This window comes from Amia ocellicauda, chromosome 1 (genome assembly GCF_036373705.1).
Source record: "Amia ocellicauda isolate fAmiCal2 chromosome 1, fAmiCal2.hap1, whole genome shotgun sequence".
NCBI classification, from domain to species: domain Eukaryota; kingdom Metazoa; phylum Chordata; class Actinopteri; order Amiiformes; family Amiidae; genus Amia; species Amia ocellicauda.
The window spans coordinates 26,362,533-26,385,923 of NC_089850.1; the positions used below are offsets into that span (position 1 = coordinate 26,362,533).

At 36.4% G+C, this 23,391-nt stretch overlaps 1 protein-coding gene across 5 annotated transcripts in view; it reads right to left on the reverse strand.

Moving 5' to 3' along the window:
- Positions 1–23,391, reverse strand: part of LOC136747056 (3',5'-cyclic-AMP phosphodiesterase 7B) — an 81,954-nt gene that overhangs the window by 52,976 nt on the left and 5,587 nt on the right. For all 5 annotated transcript variants that reach the window (XM_066700022.1, XM_066700013.1, XM_066700043.1 and 2 more), the window contains exon 2: positions 7,875–7,935. Coding sequence is in view for 3 of the 5 variants with exons in the window: in XM_066700043.1 (XP_066556140.1) it covers positions 7,875–7,935 (61 nt within the window). In the remaining 2 variants the exon portion in view is untranslated. The remainder of the gene's footprint in view (positions 1–7,874; positions 7,936–23,391) is intronic.

The window sequence follows — 23,391 nt, forward strand, 5'->3', positions numbered from 1 at the left end:
ATGAGTAAAACCTTTGAGCAAGATTAGTTTAAATGTATCTGGATTTTTTATTTACATAATGTGGACCTTCTAATCTATTAACTCTGGCATCAACAAATTAAGCAATTCAATCCACTTACCATACATTAACATTGTCTGAATAATTACTCTGTTAATTTCTAAACAATAGATAATTTATATTACATTGTATTGAGAACCTATATTTTTCCAGTCTTACTTTTTAGACATCCACACATTCAGCTCCAATACAGGTAGCTGAATACAGATAGCTAGACAGCTGTGAAAGTTAACTTAGGGATTCATTATGAATTTATGGAGGAGACGTGCAGTGCCCTGAAGCAGTAGATCAATAATCCTAGGAAGTTAATCCAGAAATCATTCTCAATGAATCCCTTAAAGATTTCTCCAAGGGATGGATGTTTCTTCTCAAGGCGTTAAGAGCTGGTCCTATACAAGTAAGAGTTTGTTGCTGAGAATATTAAGTAAAAACTTTGCAGGGAATAGCTTTTCACAACAATTATTTTAAAAATGTTGGCAGTGATTTGTAAGCCTTATGAATGCAGCAATGCAGGCAACATATTATGTTTGTTTTGGCTACTCCTTCATGCTGGTGGAAAAAATGTTGTAGTAAGAGGATATCTAAAACTGCAGGATATAAGGTAGATCACGAACCATAAGATGATGCAGCTGGTGAGAATTGTAAGAGCAAATGTATCATTCAACAAGCTAGATTTTCATGCAAGTTTTGGATGTGCTAAACACCATGCTTAAAGTGACAACCTGAAATGGGTAAGATTATATTAGAGCTGCAGTATTACAGACAAGTCCTTGCCGATTTTGTCCAGATGGGCTTGCTGTTCTGCTCTGAATATGACTGAGGCTCCAAGGGGAAACTTAAGTCTGTGAAACTTAAGGCCAGGCACGATCAGGGTTTCAGAACAGCTCGGTTTGCGAGTGGGTGGGAGTGTGCTGACACTGACATCGATGACCCTACCCCTTCCCAAGAATGGTTTTATGTCACTCACTGCCTTCTCTCTCGCCATTTAATATATACACTCACCTAAAGGATTATTAGGAACACCTGTTCAATTTCTCATTAATGCAATTATCTAACCAACCAATCACATGGCAGTTGCTTCAATGCATTTAGGGGTGTGGTCCTGGTCAAGACAATCTCCTGAACTCCAAACTGAATGTCTGAATGGGAAAGAGAGGTGATTTAAGCAATTTTGAGCGTGGCATGGTTGTTGGTGCCAGACGGGCCGGTCTGAGTATTTCACAATCTGCTCAGTTACTGGGATTTTCACGCACAACCATTTCTAGGGTTTACAAAGAATGGTGTGAAAAGGGAAAAACATCCAGTATGCGGCAGTCCTGTGGGCGAAAATGCCTTGTTGATGCTAGAGGTCAGAGGAGAATGGGCCGACTGATTCAAGCTGATAGAAGAGCAACTTTGACTGAAATAACCACTCGTTACAACCGAGGTATGCAGCAAAGCATTTGTGAAGCCACAACACGTACAATCTTGAGGCGGATGGGCTACAACAGCAGAAGACCCCACCGGGTACCACTCATCTCCACTACAAATAGGAAAAAGAAGCTACAATTTGCACAAGCTCACCAAAATTGGACAGTTGAAGACTGGAAAAATGTTGCCTGGTCTGATGAGTCTCGATTTCTGTTGAGACATTCAGATGGTAGAGTCAGAATTTGGCGTAAACAGAATGAGAACATGGATCCATCATGCCTTGTTACCACTGTGCAGGCTGGTGGTGGTGGTGTAATGGTGTGGGGGATGTTTTATTGGCACACTTTAGGCCCCTTAGTGCCAATTGGGCATCGTTTAAATGCCACGGCCTACCTGAGCATTGTTTCTGACCATGTCCATCCCTTTATGACCACCATGTACCCATCCTCTGATGGCTACTTCCAGCAGGATAATGCACCATGTCACAAAGGTCGAATCATTTCAAATTGGTTTCTTGAACATGACAATGAGTTCACTGTACTAAACTGGCCCCCACAGTCACCAGATCTCAACCCAATAGAGCATCTTTGGGATGTGGTGGAACGGGAACTTCGTGCCCTGGATGTGCATCCCACGAATCTCCATCAACTGCAAGATGCTATCCTATCAATATGGGCCAACATTTCTAAAGAATGCTTTCAGCACCTTGTTGAATCAATGCCACGTAGAATTAAGGCAGTTCTGAAGGCAAAAGGGGGTCAAACACAGTATTAGTATGGTGTTCCTAATAATCCTTTAGGTGAGTGTATATCAATACATACTTTGAAACATAATGAACAAAAATAAGAAAAAAAAAAATCCTGAAAAAATAAAAAGGTTTGGATCTAGAGAATGGTACATGCATATGAAAGAAAGATGTCGCACATACATGTCAATGAAACAATAGATGTACTGTTACAGTGTGTGGCTTTTAATAGATATTGTTAATTGTGTATTCATTAGCATCCAAAAGCACATCTTAAAACCCTGTCATGCTGATAACGCTTCTGTAGCATTAATGCAATCTATTCCTGAAGTTACATGCTGGCCCCAGTCGATTAACAATACGTCTGCTATGCTCTTCATTTAATTACAGCTTTTAAAGTGCAGTATTCCTGTTATTCAGTATTTCTAGGAATAGACGAGAACTCAGCATTTCTGTTTTTCAAAGAAAAAAGAATACATACATTTTACAAAGTGCTGGCAACTACTAATGACCCTAATTCTTTTAAGATGACATTAATAGTTGAATAACTAGTTTGAGAATTGTAAGACTTCAGGGCAAATGTTATGAGGGTGGTGGGGTAGAGCAGAAGTGTAAACACTTCATACATCTGTTCCAGCATCTCCAGTACTGTGTTGAAAATGTTAAATCGCAATGTCACACTGGTTCTCTGAAAAGCATGGGAAATTACTGCTATGTGGTTACATACATTATTATATATGAAACTACTATATTTGAAGTAGTTTAACTAATAGTCTATAGCCAAGAGACTTTAGGTAATTAAAATCGTTTCTCTACTTTCGCACACCACCAGAGCCTTCAGTTGCGCCCATTATCAATAGTTATGCTCTGCCTGTGGCCTTCAAGAATATGTGTGCCTAAGCACTTTAGTAGTTTGTGTTTGAGTGACAATCGTTCGAGCACCTAGAACGTATTCACACCGATGCACCAAGCGCCAGAGTAACAAGCTGCACAACATCAACGTAGTATCTGGACTGAAGTGCCAAGTGCCAAACTTTAAAGAAGGTATGCACCAATGGAGAATGTGTGCTGGAGTGTCAAGCGAGAAAGTGCCAATAGATATCTGTGTAGCAGCGCCAAGAGCATAAGTGCCAAAGATATCCATGCCAAAGATTCGAGTAGGAGCTCTGAGGATGGAGCTCAACATGAATCAACATGAAACAAGCGGAGAAGCAAAAAAAGGGTTTTGGGGTTTGGAGAGGAAGCAGGGTAAAGACCTGGGCATCTCCATCATCCTGCATAATAATAATAACAATAATAATCAATCATCACAATAATGGTGATTGAGATGGAAGTAGCATTGTCATTTTTAAACAGTATAAAACATCAAAATGAGCACTGGAAAATCTCTTAGTATTAAGTTATATGGGTCAGTGATACATAAAATCCAATTTTGAAATAAGTGGCAAACGAGTGATGTAACACAATTGAGTGATGGGAAATTAGTTGTAGATCCTAATAACATGGCTGAAATTCAAGGAAATAAGAAAGCTTTGTCAAAAATGCTTTGTTCTGGAATCACAACCAAACATTATTGATGAAGGATTGATTATTTTCTCTGGTTCTTATTATACACATGTTGCAATTGAAGCACTTGCATTTGATTAAAAGGTTGAGTTTTCATCTGTAATAATTTTGACTGTATTCTCTGCAGTGATTGGCCTCTTAATAGAAGTATCTCCTACACACTGTCTGCTTCTCTGTCGGGACACAGATGCATTATTGAAGTGATATACACTAAACAAAGAACAGCCCAAACTGGGATTTCAGTGTATATTACTGAAACCAGGTGAAGCCCTGGAGGTTACAGCTGCAATACATGTTTGCACTTTACAGCAACCTAAGCACTGTCATATTTTGTGTTCTGGCTGGCATGTCTAATGTACTTGGTGGTACAATCTGCCACAAATGATTTCCTGATTTAAAAGTTTAATTACTGTCAATCTCAGCATTTTACCACAAAGTATAGGTTTTAAAATATGGCAGAGCAAAGCATATTGGAAGTATTGTAGAGCACAAACATAAATTGCAGAGATCCATATTAAAGAAGGGTCCAAATCAAAGCAATGATGCAGAAACAATTTGAAAGTGTGTTTTAACCCAGAGGAGAAAAACACTTAACACTTAAAAATGTTTATACTGCAAAATCAAAGTGTAAAATGTGTGTTCTTGCTCTGACATCTGAGTAGACCTCTAGCCCAATTTTCCAATGGCTGGGAAAATAGTAATAACAGAACCAAACAGTCATGTTTATGACAGCTATACGGGTTTTAGAATAATTCATTGAATACAACAAAAAATACTAATAATAATTGTACTCTTTCAAAACATGTTTTAATGAGCCAGGACATAATGTATTCCTTCCCAGCAACATATCAAAGGCACATATTCAAAACAGTGATGCTACTTACTGTGTTCTGACACCTAGACATAAATTACTACATTAAAAAACAGCCCTCACATAATGAGTAATGCAAATATGAATATATTTCTTGTGTTGGGATACAATGGGATACTCAGTGTAGGACATTTTACATGTCTCAGCATTGCCCCAGTGAATATTTTTCATGTATACACAACATATAGAAAACATATGATCTGAAGCATTTCAAACAAACTCAATGAAAACTACAATGGCATTGTCACTTTTAGAAATTCATTTTGAAACATTATGCTTACATTGAAAACATGATGTAAATCCAATGTGAAAGCATGTGCATTAAAACATAATATCATAAATTATTAACAGCAGCATGTTGTTGTTCCTGGCACACATTTGTATTTACAAAAATAGTAAGTAGAAGTAATGTGTTTTATAATTGTGCATGTATGCTAATTCAATTTAATGATTCTGCCTAGAGAGAACTGTAAATATTCTAGTAATTAATTTGACTTCAGACAGGTGGAGGGACATTCCATAGTGATTTATGTATAAATAATGAATAGAATTTATTAAATAAAATAAATCAAAGCATAATATTTTATCGGATGAGGGTGCTCATACTTTTTACTACAACTGTAATGTTACATAACAAGCTTGTGCTAAATGTGGTAACATGCAGCACTACGATGGAATTTACGTTGAACATTTGTGTATAAAAAAAAGCAAGCTGTTTCCACATATTGAACCTAATGAATAATAACATTGTTTCACCTTAATAACAGGGTGTTGTGTTATTGTTTAGTTTTTTGCCAACCTGTAGATGAAATTGTGCAGAAATCCCTGAGATCTGCCTTTTTCACTCCAGTGCACCGCAGCTTCAAAGGAAATAATATTTCCAATAATGCTTTCAGCTCATAAAGCTGTTCACAGGTTACAGGAAAACTTAATAAATAATTGTATTATTTTTCCTTGAAAATATTCCACTGTATCCAACTGACCTTGACATGTGATACAGTGTGATACAGTGTGCTAACTGTGTGACTTCTAGCTCAGGGTCCCAGACTGTAAAATTAGTTTCCTTTCTTGGCTCTTGCGACTCTTCACTGTACTTCCATCCATTATTCAGACATTTAGATAACAGAAAGACAGAACTCTTTAAAGGTTTTACCCAGACATTTCAGAAAGACTTAAACTACACTATTCTCTTTCATATGGTGCTTATTTGTTCAATACATTTTATCAACCAAGGGGAAAACAAATGGCCATTTTGTGTTTAATGCTTTTATCTTCATCTAGACTAGGGTTTCTGAATTCTGGTGCTCAGTTGTTCTCAAGGGTCCAGGTTTTGGGTCCAAACTGCAGTATTGACACTACACTCCATCTACTCTCACAATTCCTTGATTTTAGTATATAATACTAAAAAGCATTTTACGATTTTACCTGCAAAATATAACATTTCATAGCTACCTGGTATGTGATTACAGCCTGCAACACTGTATTAAACATTACACTCCAAATGGCTACCCTAAAGAAATGGTGAAATTTGAAGGTAATTTATTTCTACACAGTCAGTCTGAAGGCATCACTGAGCAAGTGGCCATGAGACACTTCTGGCGATATAAGCCGGAGCACAAATCATACAGGCTTAGTACTGATTTTGCTTTATTGTAGGGCCATATTTTCACCACTTAAGTTTAAGACAACAAAAACAAATACAGGTACATGGAAAATATATTCCTCTGTTCTAAAATATGTTTGCATTAATATCGGTTTATATTTGACATTGATACACACACTGCTTCAAGTTAGTTACACTTTATTCATATTTAGAATTTCTGAAACATACTAAATGTTAAACCTCACTTTCATTGCTAAATATTCTTTAATACTATGTTTCTAAGTATTACAGGCTAGAATCAATGTTGTGTCAATTATATACTTATATGGAATATGAAATATAAAAATGCAATGAAATAAAAGCATTATATTCAAAGAACTATGATAAAAGAATGCCTTTTGTTATATGAAATGGAATAAAATCAAAACACACGGAACACAAAATGTAATAACATTTGTAAGTATATTTGAATATGAGTGATAGGAATGCAATGCAGATGCAGACTTCACTGTAAATATATAAGCATCTGGAAATAGTGAAAACATCTCATAAACCTTTCAGTAATCAATGAAATCCAGCATCACTCACTAAAAACACTCAAAAATGTACTGAAATCTGTTCTGAGGGATCATATTTCAATATATATATAAATAAAACTTCAAGGGAATTGAAGGCTGTGAACTCCATTCAAAACTAGATCAGCCCTAACCAAGGGCTTTCACTGAAGTATTTTTTTTTTTTTAATCTTTATTATGCATTAAGGAAAAAGATTAATGGGTTGTGGCCAAAGTTGCTAGTGTAATGTGCAGATATTGAACAGATTTGAGACTTATTCTGGAAAACCGTATACTCTAATTATACTGATTATCAGTATCCTTACTGTGTATTATAACAAGACAGACTCTCTAGGAGACTGATGCCCTCCAAACTATATTTTACTTATCAAGCTTGTCTAATTTGTTAATATAATTTTCTGTTTCACCTTATGTTACGTAATGGAATAAACCATTAGTATCTCCACAATGTATTTCAAAACGTGCAAGCTTTAGTGTACAGTCTTTTGATGATACATTGCCATAGGAGTGCTAAACCATTCCCCCTGCAGGTCAGTGTCTAATGTAGTGAGAGAACTGTACCTGAATCAATGCCCCAGTTCATAGAGGAGCTGGAACCTGTGTGACAGGTCTTTCTGATTCCAGTTAAGAGAATGTTTAAGTGCTTCACTTTTAATCATGAAATCCAAATCAGCATCAGATACCACATAATCTTGGTTAAAAACCTCACACTGCAGACTGTCAATGACACAACAAAGGGAAATGGTATGAGAATATATTCAGCATGCAATGCTAGAATCACGTTGTGCATCTCAGTGGGAGAAGGATAGAAGGCATTGGATATAGGCTATATCGCATGAGTCCAAACCCAATAAAGATAAAAAAACACCAAAAACATAAATAAATAAAGCAAGTAAAAAAACAACAACAACAACACATGTATGGTAATAAAACCTTAGAGCAATCAAAATAGTTATTATGGATCAGTATTTTAAAAATACATATATACATATATACATACATGAGATACAGCACAATACAGAAAAGTAAAAGAAGTAGTGTCTTACCTAGCATGCGAACACATAAGGAATTCTGATCACGACTTTCAAATGAGATTGCTCCACACCTCTGCAAGAAGAATTGGAAGGAATTAATTAGGTATGTTTTTTTTTTCTACCATCATTTAATTTAATGTATGTATATACATGTTTATGGTACTTTACTATTCGTTACATTTTGGGAGATTGCAGGAATGTATGGTATCCATTAAAATCAATACTACAATAGTAACCAAAATGCTACTGTCAGAATACCACGAACAAATGCAAAAATAAATAACCATTAGGCTACCCTTCATTCTAGAAAATGCTTACTTTAAGTAGCCACTATATAATGAGAAAATGTTGATATTCAAAATACAGACTGTCTGAGAAGAATTTGAGGACTGGAATACATATTAGACAGGTAATTTATGTGGTGGGACTTATCAATTGCCACCTGTGTGCAGACAAGATGTATAATTTACCATCCACAGCTACATCCATAATGTATTTCTCAGAGATATGTGTTTAATGCTGAACAGGTTACTACAGCATATAAACTACAATTAAAGTTTGATAGGCTCACTGGCAAAATTGTCAGGAAAGCATTAGGTTGTGTATGCAGCCCTGGTTATTTGAAAAATAGCTCCCAAATGGGACTATGGGATAATGCTGCATGCAATAAGAAGTGATGAAAACTCATAACAAAGCTGCCAATAGAGCTCTGTGCGCTGTCACTAAGACAAGCCCTTGCTCTTTGTCTGCTTATCTGTACTGTGAACAGACATGCTTCCCCTTTTGACACAGCCCCAAGGCATATGAGCGAGCTTGAAACTTCAGGAGTTATATATTTTTTTCCAATCTCCAAGGTTGTATATGCAGCCTAATGTTATCTTTCAAGGTTAAAATAGCTCCCAAAAGGAACAATGGGATACTGAGTACCAGAACTCTCACAAGGGAGGACTACCCAAAGCCAAGTGAGGCCACCTGTGAGGCCCATAGCCTACATGGATATGCACCACTGGGCAGCAAATTATATCCAGCAGCCTCCACAGGGTCCTGGACTCTACTGAATAAACAATTATACCAGGAGAAATGGCTGCCACAGGCCTGAGCTCAACTGGGAACCAAGTAATCAGGAGCATGAGCCCAGCAGGGGACCTGTGACTAAACTAAAATGAAACATAAATGAGACCAGGAGCAAAGCCTGCCACAAGGTCCGTGCTCAATTGTAAACCAAGTAAATCAGGAAAAGGGAACCTGAAAGAGACCCTGAGTCTCTACAGAGAATGAGGCACATAACCAAGCAAAGGGGCCACTCTGGGCCCAAGCTCAACTGGAGACCCACAAACTCATGAGCCTTTACAGGAGTCTTCAGGGAGACTATATAGGACTCAACTGAAGAAGCACAGGAACACTGACACAAGAGGCCGATCTTGTGTGTCTGTGCATTGTAAATAGACAAAGGAGGAGGACTTGTCTCACTGACAGCGTACAGAGGCCTATCGGCAACTTTGTTATACGTTTTCACCACTTCCAATCACACGCAGCAATGTCCCATAGTCCCCTTTGGGAGCAATTTTTTCTTGAAAGATAACTCAGTGTGATCCTTCCAAGGCAGTATTAACAAAAAAAATCTAAAGTAGGCCCTAATAATTTAATTGGCTTTGTAGAACAAATACACCTTTTCCTTAAACCTATTTTCTTATAAGAAAATGTATTAAAAAATAAAAACATGTATAGTGAACATGAACAGTGGGTTAAATTCCATTTGTTTGCACCCGAGTTTCTGTCGGGGCAGTCTTTTGTTTATACTCGTTTATACTCGTTTATATCAATATTCAGAAACTCAATTTTATAACAGCATTAAATACAGGTTGACCAGATTAAATAGATTTTGGGGAAAATGCACAAACATCTCTTAGTTCTCTCTCATTCTTGCTTTTCATTTAAATCCTAATTTAATAATGTGCTAAGATTCTATGCTGAATACAGAGCTTTTGAACTCCATCTACTGGTCAGAACAATGACTGTCAAATTACATTTTGTTATTAAAGTGGTATTTATTGATTATAGAATATAGCCTATTGGAATCCATGATAGGGTTGTCAAAAATACAGCTACTTCGTTACTACCGCGATACCAAATATCAGAAACGGTTCTGAGCTATGCATTGGGTAACATTGAAGTATCGGAGCACTCTACGTGTATAACAAAAATTGTGAGATTGCGTCTTTCACTTAACAAAAAAGCTGCAAATCAGACGATGTTGTAACCAATGGACCGTATTCCCGGTCTCGGCGAAAACGAGGCTCTGAAAGCATCAGTTCCAGAAGTGCGATAAACAGACGTGCATCACTGTTGTGTTCCTAGCCGTGTGAGTGATTCCCTTTATGACGGATGTAAAGCTGTCATTTCACAGATTTCCAGTAGACAAACAAAAGGAAACCCTGGATTATCACAATTCGCAGAGACATTGCACCACTTTTCTGTAGTATTTGTGTACATTTTGGTATCAATTGGACTGATTACATTTGGTGAGCTCTTAACAGTGGAACCGCAGAGATTTCGGATTAAATGCAACAACCGCACCCGCAAGATGTGTCTCCTTTATAAAACGGCTGTTACGAAAACGAAAAATAAACAGTTGGATTAAACTTAATATTTGTACAGACGAACATCACACATTTTCACAGCAGCAGCACTGCATTCACATTGAAAAGGTAAGTGTTTTTATTTATTATTTTCAAAAATAGTGCATATAAGCATGAACAAACAATATATTTCACACAATAAACTGTGTAAACTGGTGTAGAAATCGGTATGCACATATGCTAGCAAACATACAATTAAAAAAAAAAAAAAAGCCCCTCTGGTTATCTCTTGATGACGACATACGTTATCTCTTGCTGTCACAGAAAACGGAAGTGATGTCATTTTCATGAGACAATGCTGAGACTGGGGCAGTGCTGTGTCAACACAGTCAGGTTTATTTTCAACAAGGCTAATGCAGACAGAAATTGTTTTATGCCTTAAGCCATCTGCCTTAAGATTCTTAACCGACATGGTTTTATCTATTATAATGTAAGTTACACAGTATAAATTAGTTACCTTTACTATACCCAGTATTAATATTGTTTAACGGATCAACTATGGCTCAAGACTGTGTAGTTATTTTATTTTATTTATTTCTTGGTAGACGCCCTTATCCAGGGCGATATTATATTTGCCTATTATTACTGTATTATTTTCTGGTCTGTATAATGACTGTTGTGTGTTACATGCATGTTCTGTATATCAAATAAAAGGACATTCAATTCCCATATGGAACACATTTTTCAATATATTAGATATCTATGCAATAATAATGCAGTAGAACATAAAACATGAATGTGACTGTTACTACAACAAGCCTGATTAAACCAGTCATGGGATGCTCAGTATTGTTTTAAAATTACCAAAATATACATGAGTGTTATTAACTACCTGCACTCTGTTGTTCTGAAGAAAATGTTTGAATGGTTATTGAATTCTGGAAAAAGTTTTCTTAATACTAAGATACTTGTGTTTACTGCTCCGGCCCATTTGATCTTGTATCTGTATGAAATGAATGCTAATGTTGTGTGTGCGGATTTTTTTTTTTTTTTTTTTTTGCGTGGTATCAAATTGGTATCGAGTATTGTGCAATTGAACTGGTATCATATCGAAGTTCAAAATTCTAGTATCGTGACAACCCAAATCCAGGATTTGATTCTCTTTAATACCGAGTGTGTTCAGCAAGAACCTGGCTTTTACACACTTAATTTAGGTCAGATGTGTTGCAGATTAATAGATAACAACACTGCAATGCATAATTAATTTTAAATAGGCCTATATGTGTGTGTGTAAAGACATATGCATATATGTGGTTGAGAATCTCTCTCGACACCGTATATTATGTAAGTTAGTATCTCAATTCATTAATAGATGCATATGGAATCTTATGGAGATCCTCCAAAGCAGACAACGCTGTCAGTGACATTCATTCATTTTCAGAACTCAATAAAAATCATAAAAGAATGTCAGGTTGGATTATTTGGAACTGGCACTGAATTTCCACAGTTGGCTACTGTTAGTTGCAATATATTTCTTATGCTTATTGCACATCAAGAATTGATACAAAATATTTAGAAATTAAAACCCACTTAATAAGCAGAGCATAAGTATACCCAGTTTGATCTTCAAATCTGGTATTAATGTTTTAATGGTTTAATTACTGGCATTTACATTATTGGCATACTTTGTATCCTTTGTGACACATTAGCTTCATGTTGCATGACATATGTGTTTATATATATTTATACAGTAACAAACCCAGAAGACTGATGAACTGATGAGTTCCTGAATTTGAATGTAATTATAGGCTGGCAGGAGGAGTATATGCAGAAATATTATTTGCAGAAACAAATATAGATTATTTATCATGCAGAGTTTTCTTGCTTTCATTTGTTGTTGTTGTTGTATCTTGAAATAACAACAACAATAACAACAACATCACAGGAGCATTATTAGAACATTGTATAAAACTAGGATTAAAATATCCCGAATATCTGCGCTCCCATCTTGAAACACCATAATATGAATTGAAAATCAACATCACTAATTACTTCTACTTTAAATCTGATAGGAATATTCATCACTTAGCCTAATAATCTGACAATACTTTTTCTACTCTATTTATCTATGTTTGTCATTAATAGTATACCTAACAACCTTGTGGCCCATATGAAGTTCTGCCTATCTCTGTGTTTGTCTGTCTAAACTCATTTATCCATTTGATGGTCAATAATCCATTTTGGCATATTTTCATTGACATATTATTTTTCACAACTTCACAAAGCTTTTATCCCCATGCCTAATATTCCAGTTACTTCCAAATTCAATTTCCCCTTACCTTTGTAGTGAAGACAACCTACAGAATGGCTCCATTTATGAAGTAAAATGAATTATCTTAATATTTTCTAAGAAATCAGCTTACCAGGAACACCAGAATGATCATTTACTGTACTTATATTGTTTAACAAATGTACAGTCTGTACAAGAGGGAGAATTACGCAATATAGCACTGTGCTCGCAAAACCTTTAATGGTTCTTTGGAATTTGATCTTATGATCTTTAATTTCACAACTTAAACATAACACAGTGATTACCATCAAAGCTGCAGTGCTCTCTTAGGATTCATGCTGAAAAGACATCTGGAAAATCACATTAGCTACCCTCAGTATACTATATGTAGGCTACTGAATGTCTGCATTTTGTATTTATGTTAAAAAAGCATGCCTAAAAAAGTTTTAATCAAAGAAAACAATTATATTTGGATGAAAAAATAAGATACAGATTTGATACAGAAGGTATCATGAAATGTTGAGACCACTGTAAAAAAGGACGATACAGATAGCAATACATAAATAAATAAAATAGCCTGTTCAGCTCAATTTTAAAATATGTCCCCTTGTCATAGTTCTCAACCAAGTCCTGGAAACAACAGCAGTGCTTTTATTGTAAAACTGTCTGTCACACATGCATACTTGCATACAAACTTTCATTATACCACTATGACCAGCACACAACACCTTACATTTTATCCTTTCATTGATAACACCTCAACCCTATCCTATGTTCATCTGTACTATAATTCTAGAGCTAACTCCCTTTTGCCACATAGGTGTTAGCAAATATTGAGTACAAATATGTTCACATAGATGCACCTAATCTTCAACAGCAAAGAAGGAAAATGGTCTGATTTGAAGTTAAATGTGAGAAATGATAAACATACCATATTGCAAAGCACCTGCAAGCAATCCTGCTCTTAAAATGTAGTCAGTCCAAGGATGACTGTAGCTTATCCGGCCAAACAAAAGCAGGGCTGTGGAAATGCTTGCAAATAAAGGCTAGCACTCCATCTTTTAAAAACATTTAATTCAAAATTGCTTAGAGGATTAAGGCATAACAACATCCATCCATCAATTTTCATTAACGTATCGGTATAAGCTCACAGTGAGCAGGAGCCTAAACCAGCGAACACAAACACAAGGTAGGATACACACTGGACAGGACTCCAATCCATAGCAGGGCAGCACACAGAAACAAACACACCCCACTCTCACAACACTCAAGGGCAATTTAGAGTAGCCAATCAACCTAACCGGGGAGACTTTTGGATGTGTGAGGAAATCAGAGCACCCAGCGAAAACCGAGGTGGCCACATGGAGAATATACAATGCTAACCACTGCAGCCCCATGCATTAAGGCACAACATAATGATTGGCAATAGCTTTCATATTAGTGACTTGTATCTCTGGGATAAGTGAGATGATTGCCTCAGAGTCCTACCATGCAGGTGCAATATAGTACTAACAGAAACATGATGCGTTAAATTCACTAAAACTTCCTGACAAAACTTATTATGCTCACTTGGGCATTAATTAGCCCTTGGACTTTATGGGCTGTATTAATGAAGGGGTCAACCCCAAAGTTGAAATGAATTCAGAATGATGTTTGACAAGCATTCTCCATGGCACATAGATGTTACTATAAAAATGCTGCGTGTGAAAGAGTCGAGTTTTGTTAATTGAACAGTTTATTTGCATCTTTATTCATATTAGAAATATTGGAAGGCAAATTGTGAGTTTGTGTTACACACTTCATGAATACAGCCCTTTGTCCTTCATTTAGCATCTCGTTTCAATTTGCGAAAATTGGCAAATAGGTTGCAGCACACAGGGTTGTGTATGCAAATGTATTTGTTAAAGTGTTCATGTATATCTTTATGTTACTGCTGTTGAATACCTTATCTGTTTAATTTTGTTTTGTTTTAATAAGCTCTATGTTTCTCACTGTTATTTCTTTTTAGACTGCAAAGCTAAGGACCTAACACAGAGAAAGCATCTGAAAATCCATTTGCAATCTGCATGAGAAGAAAAGGCATGGGGCAGTGTATAAGTTTTGCACATGTCCCTCTACATAGTGTATAGTATATAGTGTAAATGGATTGTCTTCCTGGCAACTGGCTGAGAGATGCTCCTTTAGAAGCTATTTTACAAATTACAGGTAGCAGAATACATTTATCATTGCTTAGCTTTAGCTTATTGCTTTGAGCTTCTGTGGTACCAGGACTACAACCCAATATAATTTCTGCTGTATGGATCATTAATCCATGGACAAATCTCAGTTTCAGACTTGCTCCACACATTAGAGAGGCATACCGTTTTGTTAAAATTATACTATGAATCACAATTCTTTAGAAAACAATCAAATTAAAATACTTTCAGCAGTATCATTCATATACCAGGTGCAGTGCCAAGGTATCAATGTAGGATTTATGTGCCTTATCCAATTCTGTATGCAATGCAATGAGAAAGAACCATTAAAATGGTCACACTCTTTTTATGACTAATAAGCCATTATAAATATATGTAAGTGTTTTCTTCTTGTTAATTCTAGTTAATCACAGTATGTCTGTTCTGTGATTGGAGAAGGAGCAATACAAGAGGAACACCTGTACAAAAAAAGTTAATAAATAAAAATAAAGGGCAGTTACAGTGAAATTACAATCTGTAAATAATGCTGGTTCTTGCTGCTTAATTTACACCCTTGGGTAAAGAAAACAAACAAGTCTTCCAACAGGGGTATGTGATAAAAGACCAGATTAAGAAGGCCCCATTACAGCAATAGCAGAAGCATGAGACATGCACGCTATGCAAAACGAATTGGGTTTACATTCACTCCTGAGCTCTTTGTCCCAACAAGTGCAGTCTGCATTGATGTTTATCTGTCCATGCTAGGAAATACACTTTTCATGCAATGATGGCACAGACATTAAAAGGGAAACATCAGTTCAACAGGGACTTTCAGAAGAGATGGGTTTGAACAATTTAGCAAAAGCAACAGATGTTTTAAGTGACTGCTGCAATGTTCTCTGAATGCAAGAACTGCTGAATGTAATCGCATTACAGTGTTAAATGATGCAGGAGGGGACAATCTGCAACATAACCATTAATATTAATCGCATTATGGTTAATTGTGGACATTGTGCTGTACATTGGCCACATTGTGGAGTGCCGCAACTCTTGCAACTTGCTTGTTTTTTATGGCTGCCAAGTTATTTCACACATTCTTACTGCCATGAAAATGTCTGGGTACAGGAAGCATTCCCATATCTGCATATTGGCATCGGTCATGCTTAAAGGATCTTTTTTAGGTATAAAACTTTGTCCTGTACTGGATCTTAAATAAATTCAAATAAACAAAATTTAAAGATATACTATGCCAATGGCAAATCCAGTCACAATTTTGATATTTTTTATTCACTGTGCAATTTGAAGGCTCTCTATAGTTCTTAAACTGTAACACAGTCAACACCGGGGAGATTGTTGATGCTCATAGCACTCATATTGTAACTCCGGAATGTCTCTACACTACATAACCAATCTTGAGAGTCATACTTGATCTAATTAATCCAGCTCAATGTGCCCACATGTTTAGTCGGTATTAATGTAGTTCGGTTTCAGTTCCTCACTACACAATCAATGCTTCATGGTATAGTATCCCACCATGCACTTATGTTTACAAGCTCAAAATGATGGAGATCTTAATAAATGCCTTCATTTTGGCATCAGACCACTTTGTTCCCTTGTCCACCATATTATAAAGTAATACTGCTACTACAACTTTTGTTTTTATTTTTATGTATGCCTCATTTGCTTCCCTCTGGTACAATATTAGCAGTGACCATATGCCAAACACAACCAAGCATTCCACATCTCTGATTTAACCACACAACCTTATACAATCTAAAGCTGCTTTCACACTAGACAGCTCAACCTTACAATGCTGGATTTTGTGTATACTACAGTGCATATGGTTCTGTAGTCATGAATCAAGATGTACAATGTGAGTACCATGTGTATTACAGTAAAGCAAGGTACTGTATTTACAGTTACTTAAGTTTACTATAGTAAAGCTGTGATCTCTAATGTACCTTTTCAAAAGGTTTTTCAAAGGTTTGTATTGTCTGTACTAGAGTAAACAATGCTAATATACTAATTTAACTGGGTTTACTACCTTGGTGTAGTGTAGTAAATATGGTACTGTAGTAATGTATATATTGATTTCCCCTATGTCCACTTCCCCTGAGCTCTTAACTATGACTTCACATCTTGTCAGCAATTATTATCTCACAATCTAGGATGTAGGACTTGTATTAACTGTATATTTTCTTATGCACTTCTGTAATTTTGAACCTTTAATTGTCTTATGTTTTGATCTGTAATTGTATACTGTATTGCACTTTTATAATGCGCCTATAGATGAGGGCCTCTGCTAATAAATAATAATAAACCATATAAATGCAAAACAAAAATAGCATAATATGTGCAATGGTTTACTTAGTAGATTAAATACTGTGGTAAACATTGGTAAATTGTTTTTATGGGAAGCTCCAAATGTTACAATGCATTCTGGTGGTAACAAACAATCTTTATATGTAGTACACTGTATAAACCTAATGTAAATTCAGTTTAAAAGAACATAAGTGTAGAGAAGTTTAATAATAATGAACATTGTCAGTTTGATTGTTTTTATCGTACTGCAATGTAATACTGTTGCACTTCACAGAAAACGTATGCCAGGGGTCCTTGACAATTATTACTTTGTAAGCAAAGAACATTGTAACCATGATAATATTTCACACACTGCATTACAAAAAAAATGCAGCAAAACCAGGACAAACAAAAGAGACACTTTTGGTGTGATTCCATTCTTGGGGGGTGAGTGACGTCCCTCTCCTTAAAAAACAATCATCAATATACAGCTCTGGAAAAAATTAAGAGACCACTGCAATTTTTTCTTAAAACAGCATCTCTACATGTATGGCAGCCATTCAATTCCAGTGTCTGTTGAAGTCCAACACAGGCACACATTCTACTGAATGAGGTACTGATTAGGTGATCACCTGAACCAAATCTTATTTAATGAGGAAAAGTATAAAAAACCCTGCTGTGGTCATCACTATCCTCTAGCAAAAGGACCAGCTGGATGGCAAAAACAGTGCTAGTAGTACCTCAAAAGTAATTGTAATCAAAAAAGAACTATTGTACATGCCAAAAGAGTTGAAAAGGAAAATTTTGAGCGAGGAAAAGAAGGGTTCAATTCTGGCTTTACTGGCAAAGGGATCCAGTGAGCGTTGGGTTGCTTCCATGCATACAATTTCAAAGACGGCGGTTCATAAGAACAAGGTCAAGCAGCAGACATTGGGGACAATGAAGCTACAGACCGGCAGAGGGCGAAAACTACTCTCCACTGACCGGGATGGCCACCAACTAATTCGAATGTCATTCAACAACCGTAGGATGACATCAAGTGACCTACAAAAAGAATGGCACACCGCAGCTGGGGTGAAGTGCACGGCGAGGACGGTTCGAAACAGGCTCCTAGGGGCAGGGCTGAAGTCGTGCAAAGCTAGAAAAAAGCCCTTCATCAATGAGAAGCAAATAAGAGCCAGGCTGAGGGTTGCAAAAGACCATAAGGATTGGACCGTAGAGAACTGGAGTAAGGTCATCTTCTCTGATGAGTCCAATTTTCAGCTTTGCCCAACACCTGGTCATCTAATGGTTAGACGGAGACCTGGAGAGGCCTACAAGCCACAGTGTCTCGCACCCACTGTGAAATTTGGTGGAGGATCGGTGATGATCTGGGGGTGCTTCAGCATGGCTGGAATCGGGCAAAGTTGTCTTTGTGAAGGACGCATGAATCAAGCCACATACAAGGTGGTCCTGGAAGAAAACTTGCTTCCTTCTGCTCTGACAATGTTCCCCAACTCTGAGGATTGGTTTTTCCAGCAGGACAATGCTCCATGCCACACAGCCAGGTCAATCAAGGTGTGGATGGAGGACCACCAGATCAAGACCCTGTCATGCCATGCCATCTCCAGACCTGAACCCCATTGAAAACCTCTGGAATGTGATTAAGAGGAAGATGAATGGTCACAAGCCACCAAACAAAGCCGAGCTGCTTGAAGTTTTGCGCCAGGAGTGGCATAAAGTCACCCAACATCAATGTGAAAGACTGGTGGAGAGCACGCCAAGACGCATGAGAACTGTGATAAAAAATCAGGGTTATTCCACCAAATATTGATTTCTGAACTCTTCCTAAGTTTAAACATTAGTAGTGTGTTGTATAGTATAGTATACTTATTTTCTTATTATTCAAAGTCTGACAACATGGCAGCTTTTTGTAATTTTGAACAGTTGTCATTTTCTGCAAATAAATGCTCTAAATGACAATATTTTTATTTGGAATTTGGAAGAAATGTTGTCAGTAGTCTATAGAATAAAAAATAAATGTTAATTTTACCCAAACACATACCTATAAATAGTAAAACCAGAGAAACTGATAATTTTGCAGTGGTCTCTTAATTTTTCCCAGAGCTGTATTTTAAATCATAACAGCAGAAATAATTGTTTCAATGTCAATGCAATAGCATAAACAATATGAATGCATATGGACTGATATTGTTGTTATTGGGGGGGCTGAGTGACATCACTTGCCAAATGTATTTAAACAGCACAAACATAGCACACATTAATTATATATAAATCATTTGTAGCTTCACATAGCCCTTTAGAGAGTGATACAATCACAGTGAATTAAACAATAACAAAATAATGACTGGAATCTGTACTGGCATAGTATATTTTCCAATATTATTTCAACTATTTCGACTATAGGTACCTTTTGAAGCATGGTTAATATTTGAATGCAGTTCTATTACAGTAATTGTGTTTACATGAAACAACAGGAATGCAATTAAATGGTTTATGAGGATCAAGCTCTTGAGAAGTCAGAAACAAATTACTGAATAAATATTACTTTATTACTTATGTATTACTTTTTTTTTTTTTAAACTTAGTTCATTTTAATCTTGTGATTCAGGTTAATATTCCTCACAAGGGCTACACAATAGAAAGACTCTGCTGTCTTTTGAACACCTGTATCGATTGGATACATGGACTGCAAACTTGCCATAGCCAACAGCTTTGAATCTCAGTCACGTTTCATTAGATCTGGTACACCTACAATGGAATAACAGCCACTGAACATGAATCATTTACAGCACCTTGATTCAAAAGAGAAACTAAAATAACTCAATCTCTATCTGCTTCAAAATCTCCAAGTTGATTATGTTTGCCTTTATTCAGCACAAGATTGTTTTATAATTATAGCAGTAATGACATTTTAATAACTTCACAGAAAAATTGTAAACCAAACAGATAATGATCATCGAATTTATGTCCTGAAGATGACACAGTCAGTCCTCTTCCATTTACTTTTGATTGGTTTTGTTACATTTCTTAGATTAAATATTTTAAAATTACAATATTTTATGCGGAACACAAACCTTTGTCTACAAAATATATGAATACAATTTTCAAAGAGCTCACCACTCGTTCTATAATGGCTTTTTTGTAGGGTAATCTGATTTGGAGAATTACTCCTTTGAGAGAGACAGCATTTCAAGCGATCTCTATTTCTAGAATAATTATGTATACTATAATCTTTTTGTGGAATGGATTGAATTATCTCCCTTTTAAGAAAACTTTTTTTCATATAATTTTTTAACAAGTCTCATTGACATCTTTTCACAATACTGATGCCTTGATTGGAAAATAAACAAACAAACAATACAAAAACAAATATTCAATAAGAAAACAAACAGGAATTATTATTATTAATAATAATATTAATCGAAATAGTAAGGGATGGTTTTAAAATATAGATTTTCAAAATATATTGGAAATTAAACATAAAAACACCTTCACAAAATAATAATAATAAAACATTCCAAACTGTGAGTATTGTTTTATTGTAAATAAATCAATAAATAGTGGAATTCACATGACCAAATTGGAATATCCACTAATACAGAACAAGGGGTACTTAAACAAGACATCATAGGCGCTAACTCGGTACCCCTCTGGTGTCATGGTGTAGACACACTCAATTAAAGAGACAAGGGACAAACTGCCCTCCAATGGCAATCAGAATCACAAGTGAAATTAATTTAATCTTACATGTGATACTTTAAAGTTTTACAGTTAATTATAAAATGGAATATGTTATGAACTGAGATATATATATATATATATATATATATATATATATATATATATATATATATACACCGATAAGCCATAAGATTATGAACACCTGCCTAATATTGTGTAGGTCCCAAAACAGCCCTGACCCGTCGAGGCATGGACTCCACTAGACCTCTGAAGGTGTGCTGTGGTATCTGGCACCAAGACGTTAGCAGCAGATCCTTTAAGTCCTGTAAGTTGCGAGGTGGGGCCTCCATGGATTGGACTTGTTTGTCCAGCACATCCCACAGATGCTCGATTGGATTGAGATCTGTGGAATTTGGAGGCCAAGTCAACACCTTGAACTCGTGATTCATCAGACCAGGCCACCTTCTTCCATTGCTCCGTGGTCTAGTTCTGATGCTCACATGCCCATTGTAGGCACTTTCGGCAGTGGACAGGGGTCAGCATGGGCACCCTGACTGGTCTGCGGCTACGCAGCCCCATACGCAACAAACTGCGATGCACTGTGTGTTCTGACACCTTTCTATCAGAACCAGCATTAACTTTTTCAGCAATTTGAGCTACAGTAGCTCGTCTGTTGGATCAGACCACATTGGCCAGTCTTCACTCCCCACCTGCATCAGTGACCCTGTCGCCGGTTCACCGCTTTTCCTTCCTTGGACCACTTTTGATATGTACTGTCCACTGCAGACCGGGAACACCCCACAAGAGCTGCAGTTTTGGAGATGCTCTGACCCAGTCGTCTAGCCATCACAATTTGGCCCTTGTCAAAGTCACTCAGATCCTTACGCTTGCCCATTTTTCCTGCTTCTAACACATCAACTTTGAGGACAAAATGTTCACTTGCTGCCTAATATATCCCACCCACTGACAGGTGCCATGATAACATGATTATCAGTGTTATTCACTTCACCTGTCAGTGGTCATAATGTTATGGCTGATCGGTGTATATATATCATCATCATTATCATCAGCCTATATTGATCCACTGCTGGATGAAGGCCTCCTCAAGATGATTCCACTTGCTTTTATATACATACAGTTATACATTTTACATATACATTTGTTATGTAATGAATTCCAACAGTGATTCATGATACCCCTAGAGGTCATGATGAGAAACAGTCAAGAATAAAAACAAAATGATTTCATGAAAACATTTAACTGCCACTCCAATTAGAAAATGAAGTGAGTGCTACTTCACAGTTTAAACAGCCCCAGTTTTAAGTCAGTTCAGTCAGCTGGAATCTTTACAGTTTTCTGTAGACTGAATCAGAGATCAAACTCTGAAGATATAGTTATTATAATTGATAAATAAGTATAGTTAAATATTTACTATCCAAATGAATCAATTAGTGACATTGTTTCAAATGATTGGTGTGAATCAGTCAAACATACTTTCTGAGCAGTGTCATTCCAGTGCAAGAAAGTCTGTGTGGCACACCTCCAGGATGTTTATTAACTTGTAACCTACAAAGTTGTTTCTGTTAGCAGAGAACCTTTGATAACGATGTCTTCATTTCTATCTTTTGGTTTTGATTAATATATTCTTGCATATTTTATTTATAACCTAGATTATCTTTACATTAAATACTCAGGTAACATGAATACAATATACCATAGAAGCACTTGTTTTGAGCTATTTTGAGGATGTCTCATTTTAACATTTTCAGGAAAACAGAAAACAGAAAAATGCATGTATCAAGGAGTCAGATAATAGTACAAAGAGCAGAGCCCCCACATATCACACGGGGTCATTAAGCAAATTGGGCCTGACTGCACAAAACCCAGGCAAACTAACAATCTACTAAACAAGCTAGCCAGTACAGCTAGTACTACAGTGAAAGATGCATTGATAGCTCCTCAGTAGGGACAACAGTTTCCTGTAACAGCAGAGAGTTCTGCCAAACATGTCCAGCTGCAATCTCTCTAGATCAACATTTTATTTTCTATACTTCACTAAACCCTGGACTTGTAGTCTCTTACAAATCAAATACTGTGTTTTCTTGAAAAATATTAATTCAAATGCCTGATATTACTAGTAAGATCTCACAGTAAGTATCTTTACATTTATAAACTACTTCTCAAAATTCCCTTCACAACACAATCCATTTTGACACACACACACACACACCCACACACACAAGACCAAACCAAACTAAAATCCACAAACTTGGTTCTCTGCAGAATTCGTGAGACTTAATCAAAAAAACAACAAACGGCTCACATTTACTAAATCAATCACATTTAAAGCTCAACTCATTAATCGATTCAACTCATAATAGTTCATTTTAGGGCCCTTGACTGGTATTAACCATCTCAAAGGGCTTTATCATGAGTCATGTTTTTGGCATGGTTTCAGTATGTAAAACCTTTTATCCCCTTAATTCAGCTATAGAAGGACT